At 40.8% G+C, this 21,929-nt stretch overlaps 1 protein-coding gene across 2 annotated transcripts in view; it reads right to left on the reverse strand.

Moving 5' to 3' along the window:
• Nucleotides 1-17,262, reverse strand: part of lamc1.L (laminin subunit gamma 1 L homeolog) — a 76,824-nt gene extending 59,562 nt beyond the window's left edge. Inside the window, exon 1 of one of the 2 annotated variants that reach the window (XM_018258504.2) lies at nt 16,481-17,260. In XM_018258504.2, the coding sequence (XP_018113993.1) occupies nt 16,481-16,856 (376 nt within the window). In that variant the 5' untranslated portion in view covers nt 16,857-17,260. Of the gene's footprint in view, nt 1-16,480 lie in introns of both variants that reach the window. The other variant, XM_018258505.2, reaches the window with a different exon arrangement.
• Between the last annotated feature and the right edge of the window lie 4,667 nt (nt 17,263-21,929).

Below are 21,929 nucleotides of genomic sequence, written 5' to 3' on the forward strand. Positions count from 1 at the left end.
CCGCAGACTGGGTCCAAGTTCTCATGAAGGCGATTGCTTGCTTGGCCTTATTAAGCTATAATGTGTGAAGATAGCATCTCCTGGCCGTGGATGGATGTATTAAGGAAAGGGGAGGAAAAGGGCAGTTTTTACAATACATCTATTGTTTGTGCTCCAAATCCATTACTGGTCAGTATAATGTACATTAAAATATTAGGAGTGATCATAAGTATTAGCTCTTTAACCATTTTGTTTAAAATATATTGTCAAGTTTTAAAATGCTCTCATGTGAGTTTTCACTCGAATCAGATATGTATGCCTTTAAAAGGCACATATACAATTAATGACGCAGTGCTTTGAGCAGTTCACAACTGAGAAATACAGCAAATTCTTTCAAGTGATTAAAAGACTACACAAAAGATGCATTGTGTACAATGAATCTTTGAAGAGAACATCAGAACAGACTGATGGTCTATCTACACCACAAACAAACCATTCTGTTGGTTAACCACATCAATTACTCCCCAAGCAATGGCTTCCTAACCTTCTTACATTGTCTGGTGGAAAGAAAATAATAGTGATGTCACACTCCTTGCCTTAGGGCAATGGCATACAATGAGATTTGTCGTCTGAAGAAAATCTGTGATAGCCATTTCCTAAAAATGGGTAATGTGGACGAATGCATTTTCCCACTAGCAAGGAGGATTGCTGCATGTAATGTGTTTTACATTCTGTGATCTGAAGGATAGTAAATGGCAAGGTATTTTCATGAGATCCTGAGATCATGGCTCATGGTAGCACATATTGTCCAAAGCAACAAATAGTATTATCTGCCATTGTCGTTACATCTCCAGAGAAGTAGCAACAACACAGGCCATCATTTCCAACACAGGGATACTACATTTAAGATTTCAGCAGTCTGTGAATGTGTGGCCTTCAATTTTAATGTTGGTGATAATGCAAGTACAGTATACTATTGCAAATGTTTTAGCCAACTATAAGAGGGCAAGCAGATGAGCACAGAGGGGCCCCAAATGCTGCTCTAGGCCACCTGTTGGGTATCACTTCTAATGTACTATTTACAGCCTTGTTTAGTAGACCATGGCTCTAATGATTACATTTTGGGATTACTAGAACTATCCTTCTTGCATTTTGCAACATATAATGTTATAACATATTCTGATGCCTATGGCAATTGATAAGGAAGCATGTGTTCAGCATTTTATTGAACTTGAATTTCAGGCTTAAACCGCAAGCTTAGTCAGGAATACCATCATAGAGGCTTGGGTAAACAAAGCAAATGAGAATTTAACTTGATATTTCCATAAGACAAATCTATATGAAAAGCCAATAAATACATGCAACCATTGGCCCTTACCATGGCTATTTCAACATAACGGGGGTATGTTCTGCAGGTCTTTCTTATATCCTATCTCATATACCCTATGTTTGCTGTATGTAGCATTCACTTGATAGTGTTATTTAAATCAACTAGAAGATCAAACCAATTACAGTGTAATGAAACAAAGAATTATGGCACTGTAACTCAGTTTGTCACATCAGGAAAACAATTGATTGCCTCATATAGCCAACCCTCAATTTAATAGAACATTTTTTTTTTATGTTTTCCATCAATGCATTCAGACATCAAAAAGGTACCCAACGTCATCCCTTCCAGCAACCATTGCATATTTTTGTGTTTCTGCGCCAATATTTTCTCCGCAACCACCAGGCCTGCCAGTGCAATTACAGCAAGGAGCAGCTGGGAGCACATCAATTGCCATTTAAAGTCGAAGCACAGCCGCCCCATGAGTAATTTGCCTTACAGACAAATGGAATCTAAATTATGCAAAAGTAGCAAAATGCATATGCCATTCCCCCCGATTATAATGGAAAATGTACTTGTGTCTTTACACATCAAAAAAGTACCTGGACACAACCTTAACAGTTCTTTGTGCCTTTCTTAAAGGAGAAATAAATCCCCGTCAGTGATAGCCTGTCCTCTTCCAAACACATTGATACCTGTACCGGCTATTTAATGGAGAGTCACATTTCTAACTCATGTTGCCCAAGGAACTCCCCTGGCCTGCCCTTTCTCTCTCTCTCTTTGGATTGGGGAATGCACAATTCTCTATGCTGATTGGGTTCGAGAGGTGCACCCCACTGGTATACTATGGTGGGTTGAGGATTAAAAATAAGCAACTGCAGAGTAGTGCAACAGGAAGGTGCCACAGTAAGGGAAGTCATGGCATTTTCGGCTGCAGTCACTGTTGCAGTTGGGGAGGAGCTGTGGAGCGATCACCAAAAAAACACGCAGAGGTGGGTTTATTAAAATCAATGTTCTAGTGTGGGTTCAAGCAGAAAAGCAGGCACTTACTCTTTTGATGTGTAAAGAAAAACAACACATTTCCCATTATGATTAAGGAGACTGGCATAAGAATTGTACTACTTTGGTATAACCCTGAGGGTGTGATCAGTTAAAAACACACAGATGGGAATTTAGTTATCCTTTACATAAAAATAAATAAAGAACCAATGGAAATGATTTTATGTTTTATGTTGCAAAAACTAAGGGGAGAGGTTTCTGAGTATTTCACAGCTTTGCTCTACAGTAAATTGCCTCCAAGAATGATGCCTTGGGGGGGGGTTTATATTGCAGCAACAAAGGATAAGTAATGAGCTACCCCGGTAGCAACAGATAGGTGCTCTAGAAAAAACAAAAATGTAATTTGCTGACTAGAAGGGGGAGGGGGGGGGAAAGGGCTGCTCATCCACATACACCTGGAAGTGTGTACAGGTAACAAAAAACGCATCTCAACAGCACGATTCATTCATCTGAAGAAGAGACAGGTCAGTGTCACCACAACCACCACAGAAATGCAGGATGTTTGGAGATCCAAAACTCAAATAAGAAAAACAAAAACAAGTTCCATTCAACATGAGAACATCACAAGTTTGTTAAGACTACTTTTCTGGTTGGATTATGTGGAATTCGCTCCAAAAGGGACAAAGGAATTTTGGCTGAATGGCTGCAGTTTATCAGAGCAGCTGCAGTACAGGAATACAGGCACACACGTGCATAGCCCATGCATGAACCCCTGCATATTTACAATGGGTGGAATCTGAAGTTCTAACTTTGGAAAAGCAAAAATTAATACACTACAAACTGGCACGCCTAGTTTCTTAGACTGCGCCTGCCCAAGGCAGACCATTATTTCAGAGATTAATTTCTGCACATAAAGACAATTTCTACAGATAAAGGGAAGGCACATGGGAATATTTTTTCCGCTAGATCTGAAAGATTCATCTTTTTAATCAGTCACTTCATACATGGGGTAGAATTCTAACAGAAAATACTTTTCTTTTTTTTCTGCTGGCATAGAAATACCAGTGTAGAAAAAGATTAGTTGCTCTCATCCTACAGCTTTTGTGTGGACAGACAGCACATTTTGGTGTGTGATACACACAACTCAGGGCAGTTTAGAGCCAATCGGCCTTTTCTCCTTACTGCCACAGAGAAAATGCTATGTGCGCCACTGGTCTAACAGTATCTGCCATCTAATGACAACTCTTGTGCAAAGTAATGCAAGATGTAAACATAAAGATCCTAGTGGATCTTTGCTAGATTTGGCCACCCACATGGAGGGCCAATGATCAGGTTACGAGGCAGGTCTATGAACAGCTATCAGGGGAGGACAGCATTAATAAGCCAATGGCATTTTCTAACCTACCCAGTAGATATCTTCTTTTCTGAACTGGTTTTGGTCAAATATCCCTTGCACAGTCTATTGGGAAGGCCCCATAAGCTGCTGACTTGGTTTGTAAGGGCAGAAAACAGCTTATATACATATATAAGTAATTCATGTTAGAGGTAAAGAGGGATCATTTTGAATCATTTTCTCCAGTTCTACAGTTGCTGAATTTGAGCATTTGCTCCGATATTGGTTGTGTGTCTGTACACAAGCTCACATTGTGTCGGTCAGTACATAGATATGAAAGAGCGGCTGGGAGAGAAATGACTTCTCTCTGCCTGCAGAAAAAAAACACAGATGGAGAGAAGCCGAGGCACAGCCCAGTGTGCCATTAGCCTAACACACAAGAACAAGGCATATGCTTTCTTGTTTCACCAGCATTAGACTGATTCCAGAAACTTGCTGATTAGAAGTTTTACCTTCATGAACTGGAACAAATCAGAACTTTTGTTGGTAAACGAGCCCATAAATATTTCTGGCATTATATAAATAAAGGATAATACCTAAAAGATATCATGCCTTTGTAGCACGTGTGGCCAGATTAATTAGTTAAAATGAATGTCATTGGCACCAAATCAATGTTCTGTGCAAATGAACGGTGAACCGTCCTGCACTTTCTCTATACACCAAATACTAGATACATATAAAAGGCCTATGACACTATACTATTAAAATCCATATTATTTATATATAAACACAGACAATTTGTCTGTCCAGTAGAACGGTACTTCTCTATATTTATATATAAAGCAATTTCGTCATTTGGAGAGCAACATTCAGCTTTACTTGAAAGGTATGAACAGAATATGGTTCACAAGTGGATGTGTTTGTGGCGTCAGGGTGGTGGAGGTGGCGTACATATGAATCAACCCCCCATATCCACTTCAGTCTGCCTGCAAATAGCAGCAACATGCCATACAATCCAGAGACTGGCAGTTCCCTAAAATAAGCACAGGACTCAATGGATAAGCTTCCAGGGCAGACTGCTCAAATGAATGGGGGAAGGTGCAAAAGGAAGCTGTACAAAGGGTGGGGTGTGCAGGAGAGTAAAAAAAAAAAAAAAAAAAAAAAAAAAAGGTATAGGAATGGAAAGAAAGGAAGCTTAATTAAACAGACAAAGGAGAAAGGCAAAAAGAAAAAGGCATTTAGCAGTGGCGTATGAGAAGGGTGCCCCTTCTGAAAGATGAAAGTGTGCTATAACTTCCTCCAGCCCAGACATGCACATATATAAATGCAGCCCTTTGTGAGCCTGATGGAGGCAGTACTCTAGGCTGGGACTTTTATGCTTGCACTGGAGAGAATAACATTTAAAAACACTGTTTTTCATATATTTAGGCAATACTGCACAGCAATATAGAAGTGCAAAGTGCAACATAAAATGGCAATATTTCCCTATTATATAACAATTCATTACTACCTTGTAACACTTTGGGCCCGACTTTGATTCAATCCTGGACACCATCTGCAAGGACTTTGTATGTTGTCTTCATATCTGTGTGGATTTTCTCCAACACTTCAAGACCAAGGGAAACTGCCGAGATTGATATTCTGTCTGTATCATAAGTTTTCAGGCTGTTGCCACTTGGATCTGCTGAATAACGCAAGCCTAGAATGAGCCCCTACACTCACATCATCCTTCCTCCTTACCTGCCCCTGTGTTGGCCCTGCTGTAGGTACAAGCAAAGCATTTTGGCACCGAAAATATACTGCATGTGCCTGCACCCAGACCAATGCAATGAGGAAGTTTGATTCGAGCGTATGGGCGATTATCCAAATGTGTTTTTCAGCTGGTCGGCATTAGCCCAGTGTGGCCTCAGGCATACAGAATCCAAACCCTGAAAATCATGTGACTTTAAAGTTCTGGACAACTGAACACAACATTTTTTGTTTACAACTAATGAAATTGTTCCCTACGTGTATGCAAATTACAGTTCAAACTGGTATTTGCCCAAAACTTGTTGTGTGGCCAAAGAATTATGGATTTAATGTATCTCTACCAAAAAATTATGGATTTAATGTATCTCCACCAAAAACATGCATGCGGTTTGAATGGCTCCTGATGAAAATAGCCCTAGCACATGTGCAAACTTCAGACAGTTTTGTAGGTGTCACATAAAAGAGAATGAATAATATCCATAATAGTCTACCTAGAGTGGTTTCCCTATAAAAAAATATAATCTACAAAACACCAAACCCACAAGATGTATGCAAGTGCTACATGCAAGGGCAGTAAACAGCTTTTAAAAATGAATACGTATTCATGAGCCTTACCGCTCAGAACTTACCTTTTTTTTCAGTCTTTTGGGATCGCGCGATGTTGCTCATCCCCCTTTTGCATCACAGATATGTTGCTCATCCCCCTTTTGCATTACAGCTATGCCGCCCCCCCCTTTTGCATCACAGCTATGCCGCTCCGCCCTCTTTTGCATCACGGATTATGCCGCTCCGCCCCCTTTTGCATCACGGATTATGCCGCTCCGCCCCCTTTTGCATCACGGATTATGCCGCTCCGCCCCCTTTTGCATCACGGATTATGCCGCTCCGCCCCCTTTTGCATCACGGATTATGCCAATCTGCCCCCTTTTTGCATCACGGATTATGACGCTCCGCCCCCTTTTGCATCACGGATTATGACGCTCCGACCCCTTTTGCATCATGGATTATGCTGCTCCACCACCTTTTGCATCACGGATAGTCCGCTCTGCCCCCTTTTGCATCAAAGACCGTCCCCTTTTGTGACCGCCCCCACCAGCCGGTAAACTTTTTCAGAAAGGGTGGCAACCCTAGTCTTGCCACATACCGCCCATAACAATAAGAGATAGGATACTTACATAAGGGACTGATGTACAATAATTCTAGGTACAGCATACTAAAGGTTAGCTGCAATACAATGTGGCCGTATAATAACTCTGCACTAATTGCAAATTGTTTATGTTAGGTAAAAGCAGGCAGCAGCACAAAGTCTCAGTCTCTCCTTTAAAACTGAACATAAAGCATGGGTAGAAATCACATAACAGGAAGATGCAGTAAAGTAACATTATCTATAGGCCAGATAGAACAATGATAGTAGAGGATTCTTAACACCAGGGTAAAAACAGAACTTCCAGGGAGGTTTATTGCCAGAAGCCACAACTTGGCTATCATCCCCTTCAGACAGAATACCAAGGCAGATTCTTTATAGATGACTAAGAGGAGTGTGGAGCAAACACTGCAGAAATCACGTTTGCCTGAAAGTCTATGAAGATTCTTGGAAGTTTGGTTAAGAGATCGACAAGACAAGATACAAGAAAGCGCATGCCTTGCAATTGCTGCTTGAGTGACATCACCAAAAGGATTGCTGGAATTCCTTCACTGTACTTGTCTTCAACAAGAATAAAGCCTCAGAGTTTTACCTGGAGACAAAAACTGCTGAGCACAAAGAATATCCATAACTGGTTCTCTTTCAAACAGACACATTCTTTGTTACTACTCAAACAGAACATCAAGCCAAATAGAGGTACACCATCCAAATCACAATTGTGTAAATGTGTTGTGTACTAAGACACCAATACAGACTCTAAATCTCTTCTTACTTGCCATCTTCCCCAACAGACATATGCTAGCCAGAAACAGATGTGTTAATCTCATAAGGCGTGGGAGCAATGTAAAGATATGCAAGGGAAAAAAACATCTTGCTAGGCAACCAAACTGGAGGAAATACAGATGTTATGATGTTAACATGATTAACCCTCTCCAGAGACCTGTGTTCCGCCTCCGAGTACTTGCAAGTTGGAAATTTTGTCTCATTAAACAGAACAAGGACACATGCTTTGAATCGGCCTCAACATTTCTGAGCAACTGTAAACAGCATGCTCTTTGTCTTAACGGTTTCTCCCTGGATGAGACTGCAATTTATCTCTAAACAAAGAGGCTGGAGTCTGGAATGCCACAAAAAGGACTTTCGTCCAAGACTTGGAACCCCCCAATGCTAACAAATTAGAAGACACAGAGACTGAAAAATCCTTGTGCATTCTCAACCCACCCATCTTTTCTCCCAAAGGACAAAACATATTCCCTTCCCCTGACCCAGGCCTCTGCTACTTGACTTTTCTCCTAGTTTTGGCCAAGAAACATGCCTGGGTTCTCATGACTGATTCCATACAAAAACAAAAGGAATGTTTGCAACTTCTCAGCACTTTCCTGTCTAAATGTTGTGATGTATCTCCTTGTGAAGCTACTAAATAGAAACAAGTAAGAAGGTCTCCAAGTAGGAAGCAATGTCCAGTGTAAATTAAAAGGTTTGTTTGGTAAAAAGGTGTTCTTATCTGTACTAGTCTAAAACAAATGTTGCAACTGTGGGAGGGACTGGGAAGTGGCAAGAGGGGTGTCCTCAGGAAATCACAGCTGACATTCTGGCTAAGTGCCAGTTGTCCATTCTGGTCCTGTAGCTTGCAATAAGTAAAAAAGCAACAGTAGAGAAGCTGCAGCATCTAACCAGCTGGAGAAGGCAGGGGTGCAGCCATAGGCAAGTTGCCATGATGAAATCAGTAACAGCTCTGGTAGTGTCAGCAAGATTGCCTTGCTTTTTGCTCATGTTGCCAGAGCCGGCAAAGAGTGTGAGTACATTCATTACCACTATTAACTATACTTCTGCACCTACATCTAACTGACTAATAGATACCTCAGCTTAAACAGGTGGTTTAACTTTAAATGGATACAGTCATGGGAAAAAAAATATTTTTCCAAACGCATCAGTTACTAGTGCTGCTCCAGCAGATTTCTGCACAGAAATCCATTTCTCAAAAGAGCAAACAGATTATTTTTTTTATATTTAATTTTGAAATCTGACATGGGGCTAGACATATTGTCAGTTTCCCAGCTGCCCTAGTCATGTGACTTGTGCTCTGATAAACTTCAGTCATTCTTTACTGAAGTACTGCAAGTTGGAGTCATATCAGCCCCCCCCAGCCAAACAACAGAACAATGGGAAGGTAACCAGATAGCAGCTCCCTAACACAAGATAACAGCTGCCTGGTAGATCTAAGAACAGCACTCAATAGTAAAATCCAGGTCCCACTGCGACACATTCAGTTACATTGAGTAGGAGAAACAACAGCATGCCAGAAAGCAGTTCCATCCTAAAGTGTTGGCTATTTCTGAAAGCACACAACCAGGCAAAAAGACCTCAGATGGCTGCCTACACACCAATATTACAACTAAAAAAAAAATGCACTTGCTGGTTCAGGAATGAAATTTTATACTATAGAGTAAATTATGTGCAGTGTAAACAGCGTAATTTAGAAATAAAAACTACATCATACAAATAATGATGTTATTACATAGTTTTTAAATTTATTTCCAGCTTTCAAATGTGGGTCACTGACCCCATCTAAAAATGAATGCTCTGTAAGGCTACACATTTATTGTTGTTGCTACTTATATCTATACATGGCTGCTATGGTCATTTTGACGCTTGTAACCACATTGCTGAAATGGCAAACTGAAGTGCTTCTGAATAAAAAAAACGAAATAACTAAAAAAACACAAATAATAAAAAAATTAAACCAAATGCAAATTGTCTTAAAATATCATTCTACATCAGGTGTGTCCAACCTGCGGCCCAGGATGGTTATGAATGTGGCCCAGCTTGAAAAGCTCAGTTCCAGAGGAAACGTCATAATAATATAATAATAAGTCTATTTAATATCCAGGTGTCCCATATTCCAGTGTATAGCTCCATCGGGTTATCCAACTGGTATTTTAGATCTTTTCTGTGTATTTTACTTTTACAAATCAAAAGTGTTTGTGTATTTCATGTATGGCCCCAGACAATTTCTCTTTTTCCAATGTGGCCCAGGGAAGCCAAAAGGTTGGACACCCCTGTTCTACATCATACTAACATTTGATTTAAAGGTGAACAATCCCTTTAACTTCACCGTTGGAGATTAGCTATATCATTCTTGGACTACACATGTTGTTGCAATGGATGTGGATTTGTCGGCACAATGCTTCCAGGACAGGTGACAAACCATCAGAAAACATTTTAGCGTTGGTGTCAGTGTGGATCACTGGGGCAAACTATTTGAATAATTTAAGTGCCACAAACTGTCCCTTTTTCCTTACACAATTCAAATGTTTTACCACCAGTGAGCCACATAGACATCAATGCAAAGGTATTTTCTGATGTTTTGTTACACGCTTTTAAGGAGATCTAAACACACTGCGTGCCACTGCCTTTACAGTGCAGACACTAATAAAAACAGGACTTTGGCTCTTAAGAATATATTTTATTGTTCTGTCACGTCAAACCTTTTTTTGTTAGCAGTTTAATGTAAATGTATACTGTATACTATATACAGAATTTTCCTGTATTGCACAAAAGAGTACTATACTTTTTCCCTTGAACAACTATGTTTGATACAGGAAAACACCCATGTTGGAAGGGGAACACATGGGAAACTTAGAGTTCTCCCTTTTATGAATATTTCTTTTATAGCCCCATTCAGCTGAATGCCACCCAGTGAAATAAAGCCATGGCCCTTTTTGATATTACTTGAGAATTTAAAGGAACACTGAATTCCAGATGCAGTTTAGTGTTTTAGTGAGCACCTATGCTTTTCTGAAATGCAGTGTGCAAAGATTTGTTCATGTTATATAGACCTCAGCAATAACTACAACTGTATTTTGAGTCTGACTAATTACATTGGATGAATTTTCCAACTTGTCAGAAATAAATAGACACAAGTGATTTGACTGTTCTATTGATTTATTCTTATTAAGACTGGACGGAAGTCTGCTGTGTAAGCGAGCACTGGGCTCCTTGCTTCATACGAATGGCTAAAGAAGGTGATAAAGAAGTTTTGCCTGCCTGAATCAGTTTCAGCTTTGGAATGGTTAACACATTCATAGAAGCATGGGAAAACCAAACCATAGGAAAATAAACATGCAATAACTATGCCATTTAGAGTAACACAGAGGGAATAAAAATATTCCCAGAGGATGTTTTAATAAATGCTTCTTTGCAGTGCCTTCTGCTGTGAAAACTAACTCTGCTTTTCATGTCATTAGACTACAGGCAGTCATTTTGTTAAGCCCAGGCTAACACAACCAACATTTCTAATGCACATGAAAAAAAGACAATGTGGAAAATGTAGGAGTGTATATAGCGGTTTCTTCTCCCAGGCATTCCAGAGACATCACTTAATAGCCTGGGGCTGTTCGAATAATCTCCTATTTACAGGCACATAAACAATAGCCAATGAGGCCTGCAGTGGGTTTCTGCACAGACAACATAATGCACTGTTTGACATACAGTTGTTCCCTCATTAAATGAACAGTAAAGCTTTAAGACAAGTTCTTATATGAAAGGGCGTGTTGTGGCATTGAGAAATACATATGTATGTGCTTCCACAGTTCAAAACACCAGAACTTAAAGTGTCAGTGCATAATTCGAACAAGGGGGAACTGATCAAGCAGATAGGCTTGAAACCGTTAAAAATAAAAAACCAAAAAAAAAAAAAAAAGAAAAACTACTACTTGTAATCAATATAAAATTAAAGTTGTATTAATTAATATACAAAAGTGTGACTATTTCAGATATAATTTGATTACATAATACATTAACATGTTACAGAGTAAAAACACTTCCCAAGGTAGACAAGAGTAGTTAAAACACAAGTAAAGTGCTGACTCAAAGTCAATGTGTGGGGTCTCTGGCCTGATTTACAACATTTATCTGGGTTCCAAGAGAAAAAGATTTGGAAACACTCAACTAGAATGTAACATCCATCAATACAAAATAACCTGAAGTTCGGTGCAGCTACAAATGCAGACACCTTGGGCTTATACTCGTCGTTTGTAAAGTTTATATATTCGCCACCAGACCCCACACACCAATTTGTGCACAGACCAGGTCAATTTGCAGCATGGTTGCAAGGTAATAACCATGAGTACAAACAGCGCAGGGTATAGGATCCTTGTATTGGTCTCCAGTTACCTCAAAGTGACAAATATAACAACAATGCAGCACAGTAATTTCAAGATTGGTACTTCAAAGCCATGCATATCATCATGCAACCTCTGATGAGCACCAGTTTCTCCAAATGATCTCCAATTTGGTAAGCTCGAGCTTACTGCAATATATCAATAAATGGTTTGTAATGCATATGTTTTTTAATAAAAGTTTCTATTACCAAATCACAGTTCACAATGGCTTTTGTAGAATCCAGTATGTGAGTTTAGGAGGATAGAATTACAGGCTGCTTTGTGTGGTGATCTGTGCCAAACGTGCTTATGTAATAACCACATTGGAGATGATTTTGAGGAAACTGATCATTAATCCAAACAAACTAAACATATTTAACGAATGTCAAAAAATATTACTGAAAACAAGTTTTCAGCTTTAACAACTGCTTGCAAATACAATGAAAGAAACTGAAGATTAAATATACAAGAAAATTAGGGATGCTCGAGAGGCCCAAATCCAACTCAAACAACATCTAAAATATAAGACATTTCCATCTGCAGCACGTTGCAGTGCATTCCAGTAGTTATTCAGATGTGAGATTTGTTTCAAAGGTTTTTTGCTAGACTGTGGAAATTGAGTAATTGTGAACCAGACATGACTTTAGAAACTGTGTCACAATGTCTAACCGTTTATCTCCTCAGATAGAACAAGTGTGTTGAGATATGTTCTTCTGAAGACTTTTGCCATAAACTTTACATGAAATTCTTCAGAGCTCACACCAGCAGATAAAGTCCAAAAGCTCAGTTTCCATTTAATTGCAGGTTGTGATAAATGAAAAGGAGGTCATGAGATGTTAACATCTGGTGTGCTCGCTTGCACAGCCTAGAGGTACTAATTTCTGTACCAGTCATTAATTTTTAAGGGGTGAAAAATCCTTTCAAGGGCTCTTTTTAAAAGGAAATAAAATGGTTAAGTCCTTGGATAACAAAGAATGCTATTCAGGTTTGCAAGTGCCCTAAAGATCCAATCTATAAGACAGCCACACCCAGAAATACTATAGATACAGCCAGAGTAGGTACATGCGACAAGACAGCAGAACACGGACCATTTTGGCTACACCAGCAAACTGAATAAATAAACTTGGAAGCGAGACACTGATTTATTCAGACTACGATTGCTTACATGCACAAATATATTCATCTACAAACATGCCCTGTCAGAGCCAGAAATATCTTAAGATTCTAATAAAGTATGGTTTTTAGACCCTATTAGCTCCTCTGCTTGAGAACGATCTACACTAGTAAACTATGAGCCTGTTTGTATACAGCTTAAAGAAGTGGTTCAGCTTTAAATTAAATATTTAATATTCATATTGGACCCCAGCAACCAGATTGGTGAAATTGAAACTGGAGAGCTGCTGAATAAGAAGTTAAATAACGCAAAAACCACAAATAGTAAAAAATGAAAACCAATTGTTGCAAAACCAAATTGTCGCAGAATATCACTCTCTACATCATACTAAAAGTTAATTTAAACATGAACAGCCCCTTTAAGTGCTAAGTTCTGAAACAGATTTAAAGAAATAATTGCTTATATAGAGAACACAGGCTTACACAGCTGGCATGTAAAATTAGTCTTTTACCATTACAGTAAGGCCTACTACAGTAAGTAATGATCATCTACTCATTCCAGCTAGTCTACTGCAACAGAGCTGCAACAAGGTAAAACATCATGCAACAAAACAATCACAACCCCTATTCACATCAATGATATAATTTCAGTATACTAAAATTGCAATAGAATCTCAATCATACAAAGTGTAATTCATCCTAATTGTCAGACCAACAAAATCTCTAGTGAAAAAATTGCCAAAGAGAAACGATGCAGAGGATATTTTGACTGCCTGACTTGTAGGTTTAGTGTCTAGGCAAATGTCTTCTACCAAATAACGTGACATGGGTTGACCTGAATAGGTGAATATCACACACAGTAACACCTGTTCACTACTCACAACAAGAAGGGGGCATTTAGGCACCTGCAACGAGTAGCAGCATCCTAACACAATGTTTGCCCTTATTGCTACTTTTTACATTGACAGGGTGACAGAGATGGTTCAGAGAGAGTTAGTTGTATCACATTCTGCAACACTATTTCTCAGGGCAGTATGTCAGGGAGCTACACGAAAATGTCTAGAACACAAGTCAACAGAAAAAAATAGCCCATTCATTTGAGCCTTAAAAGGAGAACTAAACTCTAAAGCTGGCCATAGACGCAAAGATCAGATAGTACGATTCGAGGATTCGTACGATTTTCGGACCATGTGTGGAGAGTCCCGACATTTTTCGTCCGGCAGAGATCGGTCGTTTGGTAATATCTCTTTACAGACAGACTGAGACTGTCACTAGCTTTGGTCAGACGTAACTTTCGTACGATTGCTGTCAGGGGCAGAACATCGGATGATCTGTTCTTTTGTACTTTATTTGATCGGAATGGTTAGTGGCAGGTTGGGAGATGGGAAAGTCCATTGGACGATGATTCGTACAATCTGATCTTTGCGTCTATGGCCAGCTTAAAACTAAATATGGTTATAAATGCTATATCATCTCTACAGTATTAATGATTCAGACCATCAAAGTCACAGACGTTTTCCATCTTGGATTTTGTTAGGAGGGTCTGCGACACGCACATGCCCAGTGAGCTTTAAGCAGCTGTTGAGAAGCTAAGCTTGGAGGTCGTTCCAAATCATCAAGGTCTGCCTGTCATATAAGATTATGCTACAGGGCGGATTATGAAATTCAGATGCTAATTGTGCTGGTTTTTGACAAAGTACCAATAACCTGAATTAATTAGTAATCAGCTTGTAGAGTGACATTTATATTCTATATATACTGTGTATAATGAGTCAATCCCTAAACTCAGGTAACTGGCAGCAGCACAGAGCATGTGTAGTAAATTAGCAGAAGAGAAGATGGGGAGCTACAAGGACATCTTTGGAGGCACAGAGCTTTACTGCTAAAGGGCTGTGGTTCTATTGGGATGGACCTCCTTTTTTAGTTATGCAGAGAAAACACCAATAAGGCCTTCTAAAGTGCTGCCCTGTGGCATCTACCAGTCACTGGGCATACATAGCATATTTCAGACAGAACCATTCTAGTATGTGAAGTGAGAGGCAGATGCCACCGGGCGATGCAGATAGCTTGCCCTATTGCCGTTTTATCTACCAGCATTTTAGCTTTGGAAGACAAATGTTTGCCTCACTGCACAAAAAGGCTGCTCCCCCCTCCCCCAAGTGTGAACATTTTACCAATTTTTTTAATATTTAAGAATGTGACTGACAACTGTAGGATTTCCTGCAATATAGTAAGATGGTTCTCCAATGCTTTTTTGTCTTAAAGCCCATTATAATCTATGGAAACCTTATAGATATTTTTCCAGAAAGCTGGAGAACTACAGTATTTGAAAAAAAACCTTTTCTCAAAAAAAAAAAAAAAAATTAAGTTTTCTGATCATTTCCATTTCCGGGGCAAGAACATTTTTGCTTTTTTTTTTTTACATAAGAAAAACTGTCAAGAATAAAAATATATTGTGAGAAAAAAAATCTGTACATCAGTCTACAGATTTAAAAAAGGTCCAAATGGATCACAATTCTGAAAGGGCCCAAGATGGACCATACATAAATATATGGCAAGTTACCACAATACAACTGCCTGCAGGAGCTGTAAAACTGAAATGGCAATAGTCCCAGGGGAAGGATACATTAAAGGCACAGTTACTGCTCATTCAGAATAAAGTTGCTAGGCTCCCAATGGTCGGGTTACCACATCCAACTGTGTGTGTTAAAATGAGCTGTGGTATGCAGCAACAGATAGTAAGGCAATTGCATTCCCATTCATCTCCATGTAGGTAAGTGTAAATCAGATGCTCATTCAACCTCCACACAGATAACTGGACGGGATTTTGTCCCACTTACAAATAAAAAGATGCAACTATCGCAATAAAGTCACGCAGACACCTAATTTAAATGTTATGCAACTGTCAGACCCACGTTACATGCTTCCAGAATCCCAGACAACAGAGTCAGAACAATCCCTTCTAGAGTTATAGGCCTCACTCACACTAAACAATTTAATTGGACTTTAGCTAAACCAGGTGTATTTATCTCTGAAACCTCTGTGAAAAATAACTATGCAAAGGAGGTTGGTCGCTTGACACTACGTAATTAGAACTGAATTTGGGGCTCAGGAAAAATGCAGGCAGTGACTTTTGTCCAACCTCCACAGATGGAACACCAAAAATAAATGTGCAATGTCACCAAACGAGCGGATCTCTTCCCAATATGATACATTGAAGTGGGCGATATCGGGCTGAACATCGGGGCTCAACGATCGGATCAGAATGGATCGGAACGCTGGTCCACATCAACAAAAAGATGCGGGCACAATCCAACTCGATTTTTTAACTTGCCCGATCGGCAACTGCCTGACTTTCGGCCAGATATCGATCAGGGATGCCCGTTGGATGGTCCCACACAAGGGCCAATAAGCTGCCCACGAATGGCTGAATGTGACATTATTATTAGAGGCAGCACTAGCCATGAATAAATAGGACAAGTTTGGCCTGGGAGCAAGGTGGCAGATATTGGACACCAGCCTAGTAAAGATGTCAGAGTGGGAGAGAAGGCTGGGCTATTACAGGCACCTTACAGCAGCACCATGATGTTTATATTTAGCCCCATTGATGATGTTAGTGGCTGATGGCAAGTGCGGTTAAACAAGACCATTCGCATGTCTGTGTAACTACTCACCGAGGTGTAGGGTCAGGTTGATGGAGTTGGGGTACTGGATCCCGGCCAGCATAGTCTGGCTCTGCCACCACGTGATTTCCGCCTGGTTGTTATAGTCGGTCAGGTAGTCGGCGCCGTGTTGCAGGTTAAAGCGGCTGCTGTCGCAGATGTGGCAGGACTTGGTTACGCCGGTGACTCCGGTCTGCACGCAGTACTCCTCCGGGGGAGAGCCGCACGTGTTGGTGGCCACAACAGCAGTCACATTAAAGGCGGCATTAACAAACTCGGGCATGCAGCGCTGCGGTCTCCCCGCCTCTTCGCATTCATCCATTGCGGCCCGTACTGTCCCGAGTAGCAGCAGCACTGCCAGCACCGGGGCCCGCATCCTCCTGCACATAAGGGCTCGGCAGCTCCCTCCTGCTGGAGCCCACTTGGAACTTCCCGACTGAAGGTCAGAGAAGGGAATGGCTGGGAGGGTCGCACTTTACTCCGCGGGAGGGGTGCGGGAGATCCACAAACCAGAGTTTGAAGGGGTCGGTAAGTGGGGCAGCAGCTTTGCACATGCGGAGTAGTGACTTGCGATGGACCCGGGCTGCCTTGGCTGTGTCTAATCTTGGATCCGCTGCTTCCTTCCCTCCTCCCCTGGAAGTTTTGTTCCCTGTGCAGCTGCTGGAGCGGGACACTTCCCACAGCGGATCCTTCTTGGACAGGGATTATTGCCCAGTCGTGCGGGGCGGGATCAGGTTCCGGTAGCTCTGGGAGGAGCTGTATCCTAATACTTATCTGCTCCTGCTGTACTGGGCAGGAGGGGCCGGCCGAGGACACAGGGTGGGGAGGTGGGGGGTACGCAAGGCATGGTGGGGAAGAGATGCAAATGAGGAGCTGAGATTGGAGCGGAGATTGGAGCCTTTCGCCTCATACTTTCCGTCATTCTCAATGGGACGACGGGAGAAGAGCTGCAACTGGAATTCTGTCCTGCACAGACTTGGCCATTGGGTTTTCTTGTAGGAAGAGCAGAAGCAAAGTTTCCCTGGAGCCAACGGTGTCCGTGCGTTTGTAATAGTCGCAATCACCGACTCACTTGGCACATTGGCTATAGGCTATTGGGTTATAGGAGCAAGTCCTGAATTATTAATGTATTGGCTACTAGTCACTCAGTGGAGCGGAGTGACTAGTAGCCAATACATTAATAATTCAGGGCTTGCTCCTATAACCTCACCTTTAGGGTGGTGACACACAGGCAGATTGGGGGAGATTTAATCGCCTAGCGACTAGTCGCCTCTTCTTCTGGGCGATAATCTCCCTGAACTGCCTTCGTGTACCTTCCCGTTTGCTATAATGAAAATTTGCCTCCGCTAAAGCACACGCAGCGCTTCGTTTTCCAAAGTCGCCTCACAAGGCGACTTCTAAGCAACTTTTCAATTAGCTTTCATTTTTTTATAGGAGTCACTGACCCCAACAAATTCATTTAAGGCTACAGATGTATTGTTATTGCTACTTTTTATGGCTTAGTTTTCTATTTAGGCCCTCTCCTAGGGAAATTTGGACCAGAGCAACCCGATTGCTGACATTGCAAACTGGAGAGCTGCTGAATACAAAGCTAAATAACTCAAACAACACATAATAAAAAATAGTCTCAGAATATCACTCTCTATATTAGCGGTCCCCAACCAGTGGCTTGTGGGCAACATGTTGCTCACCAACCCCTTGGATGTTCCCAGTGGCCTCAAAGCAGGTGCTTATTTTTGAATTATTGGATTGAAGGCAAGTTTTGGTTGCATAAAAAACAGGTGAACTGCCAAACAGAGCCTCATGTAAGCTGCCAGTCCACATAAGGGCTACCAAATAGTATTTCACTGGCAAAAAAAAGTCAGACACCATCAGATTTTATCTCATCAGATGAAGACGAAGTGTTCCCATCCAACAGCTGTGTAGCTTCCATGTAGTTTACACATCAGATATTTGTATCAGTCCTATTACATTTTGATCCATGCGAAAACATCTGGCTTGTCGGATGTGATTTGTCGATCCTACAAAAACACTTGGGGAATTTAGCCCTTAATCACCTGTGTGATAAAAGTCTGGAATTACTACATTGCCCTTAAAAAAAAGCACATTTTTAATTTGAAGAGCAATCACTCTTTTTTGTCTTAAAAGTTTTTTACCTCACTGGAAGTGGACTTTTTGCTCTCATTATTTCCATACACAACACAACAATTCCCTGTTTGCTCAAATGGTTTGCAAGTTTGTTCAAGACGCAAATAGTGGGCTTGTTATTGTGTAAGGAGGAAAGGGTTGCTTCCAATAAGGCAGCATTCCAACTATAAGTCTTTATGAGGCAAGAAACACTAACAAGTGTCAATTCAGTGTTCTCCTAGCAACATAGAATACAAAGATTTGAATCCACATTACTGTGAGCCACAGCTGCAGGATGACAGATCCGCAGGGAGAGGGTCTGTCTGGCTTCCCTTTCTCTAAACATAAACAATACATGGTGCAGGATTTCTGAAATCTATGCAGACATAAGTTTTCTTCCTTAAAGAGGAAGTTTGTCAAGTTATGGTTATATCCTCTGATAGTTCACTTGATCTGGAGAAGCAGCATGATGTGCAAACCTTTAAATACAGCTATCAATTGATATATATATATAATGTATAAAATACCATAGTACATTGTCATTTGTGTATGCAGTTCATGTGGGCTGTGAGAACAATGACGTCTTCACTGTGGCTTTGTTAAATAGGCCCCAATAATGATCTTTCCTGAAGGCCCGTTTATTAGAACAGTATCTGTAAACGGTAAACAGAAATAGGAAAGCATTTACCTTACTTTACAAATTAAGGTGGCCATACATGGCATATTTAAGATGTCAGCAGCTTATCTGTCCATGTATGGGGCCCTCCGACAGGGCTACCTAACCAATATCTGGCAAAAAAAAAAAAAAAAAAAAAAAAAAATCAGCCACGTTGAAAGAGCAGGTTTTTTTTTTCATGTTGGATCGAGGACTGCGTCAGCTTGTTGATGCAGTCCTTGACCTGACAGCCCTTATTCTGGTCACTGTAATGCGATCATTTGGTCCCAGGAGTGGGTATATCAGGGGAAAGGTCCACTTGTTTGGTGACCTTGTCAAGCGGATCATATAGTAAATGGCCACCTTTAGAGTCAGCAGGTAGAGTTCTATATGGAATATAGATGAATATAACAGAAACTATAAATAAAATAAACAGTATACAAAATATGACGACGTTAAATATGCAAACTATACACAACAAAATGCAAAAAATAGACAATATATGTTATTATATAGTACTATTTAAATAAGGTTGCCAGATCATCTGAAATATATGACCTGATGGCCACAAAGGACTGATCCATTCATTAAGCAAGTGATCCAATTGAGCAGCTTGGAACAGACTTGAGGTTGAAATGTTCCATCTCAAACTGGATACACTAAAGTCACATTCTGTCACAATCGCCGCCCGGAGCGGTCCTAGGAGCTCCGGGTGGGCGTGTCTCTCTCTGCCGGCGTCGCTCCCAAAATGGCGGCGCCCTTGGCCGCCACCTGGGTAGCGGCGCCGTCGCAATGACGTCAGCGCGGGCAGGAGCGCCTGCGCATCGACGTTGGCGTAAAGACGCCAATGACGTCACTATGGCGCCAAATTTGAAAATAAAAGCACGCCCAAGTATAGTATACCTTCCTGGTGTGTATCCTGGGTTTCTGTGAACTATTTAAGACTGTTCTTATTCCTGATTCCTTTGGATTTTGCTGATTATTCTGCCAGCCCTTGAACCCTTGCCTGGACTCTAACTATCCTTTTGATTAACCCTTTGGACACCGCGACTTTTGATCCCTCTGAGGGCTTCCTCCTAGATCCTGACCTCCTCCCTGGTGGGAGCATCCCAGCTCCCTGACACATTCGTGTGTCGAGATGAAGAATTGGCGGGATGGATTTTCTGTATGTCCAGACCAACTGTCATAGCTTTTTTGTAAAGCATATGCGTAAATACACAGTATGTTTTGCAATTATATTGGCTGTTGGCAGTATTAAATGACAACGTAAGACTCAAACTCACTGGGACTGCCAATTTGTTGCACCCCCAGCGACGGTAATCAATCCCTGTTTTTCCCTGGCTGGCTATGCTGTAGGTTCCTGTTAACCTTCATTTGTTCCCTCCTCACTAAGGTATCTGACTACATTTTAAGCTTGGATAATGTTCCTAAAACTGTTCTCATGGGGGTGACAGGGCTGTACACAAAGATACAGCTCAAAAGCAAGTCTCAAGAACATGGTAACAGGATGTAGCAGGTGAGCGCCAGAACAAGATCACTGATAACAGTTTGGACCACCATATGGGGGTTAACCTTGACGTGGTATAGTAGCATGTAACTAAAAAGTCCTGTTATATATACAGTATTTGCAAGGCCTAGTGGAGGAAGAGTAAGATTAGTGAGGAGGGAGCTGCTGTGCAGGATGGCAGATAAAAGTCCAGTTCACAGCACACAAGGGGCTAAACAGACCAAGGTCGATATCCAGGCAAAAAGTCAAGGGCAGGCAGCAAGGGCAGTAGTCTGGAATCAATGCAAGAAGGTTAAGATCCAGGAATCAGTCAATAAATTATTATAGCGCACCAGAACACTCAGGAGTAGAACCTATATTGGGCATTGAACCTGGTCTCTGAGAATATATGTGTGTTGACATCACTATGTGACTGTGGGTGCCACCATCTTGCTGAAATTCAGCTCCTGACAAGTATACACAGATACTGAATTACTGGTGACCAGGGAATGTCTATTAATCAATCAAAAACACCCCAACCTTCGACATATATACATAAGCTGTTTGGCCATTTCCCCAATGATATCCTTATAAATGGTGTGTCCTGACATAATGCTGTTTATAACTTAAAGAGACACACTTTTCTATGTGTTTCCTAGCATCCCTGACCTGCCGCCAAACCACAACCGATTGTGTTCATCCCATCCTGTTGAACAACAAAACAGTCCAGTCCCCCAGCAAAGTAAGTTTGCCAGGTGTATATAGACAAGCCTATAGGAATGCTGCAAACTCACTGTCCTTAGGATGTAATTTGTGTCACATAACTCATGGAAACTCCTTTATTATAATGTACAATATACTGCTGTAAAAATACTTTTGCTTTTTTATGATTATGGAACTCCTTGTCACTTGTAATATACTTATATTTTACAATTGGGGTATATTATTTACTATATATTTTTGAACTCAATTAAGGATTTTTTATATTTCACACTTTTATACTTTTATGAACGTAAGCAATATACATTGCATTCTTTGTATACTTGTCTGCATTCGTTTCACTTCTACATATCTACTTTCATTTCAGCAGCTTAAAGAGGAGTCAAAAGCTGAAGCACAAACTAAAAACATTTCAAATGCAGTCTAAAGACACATTAAACCAAGTGGGCACACATTCTAATTTACACTGGACA

The sequence above is a fragment of the Xenopus laevis genome, chromosome 4L (genome assembly GCF_017654675.1).
Source record: "Xenopus laevis strain J_2021 chromosome 4L, Xenopus_laevis_v10.1, whole genome shotgun sequence".
Lineage (NCBI taxonomy): Eukaryota > Metazoa > Chordata > Amphibia > Anura > Pipidae > Xenopus > Xenopus laevis.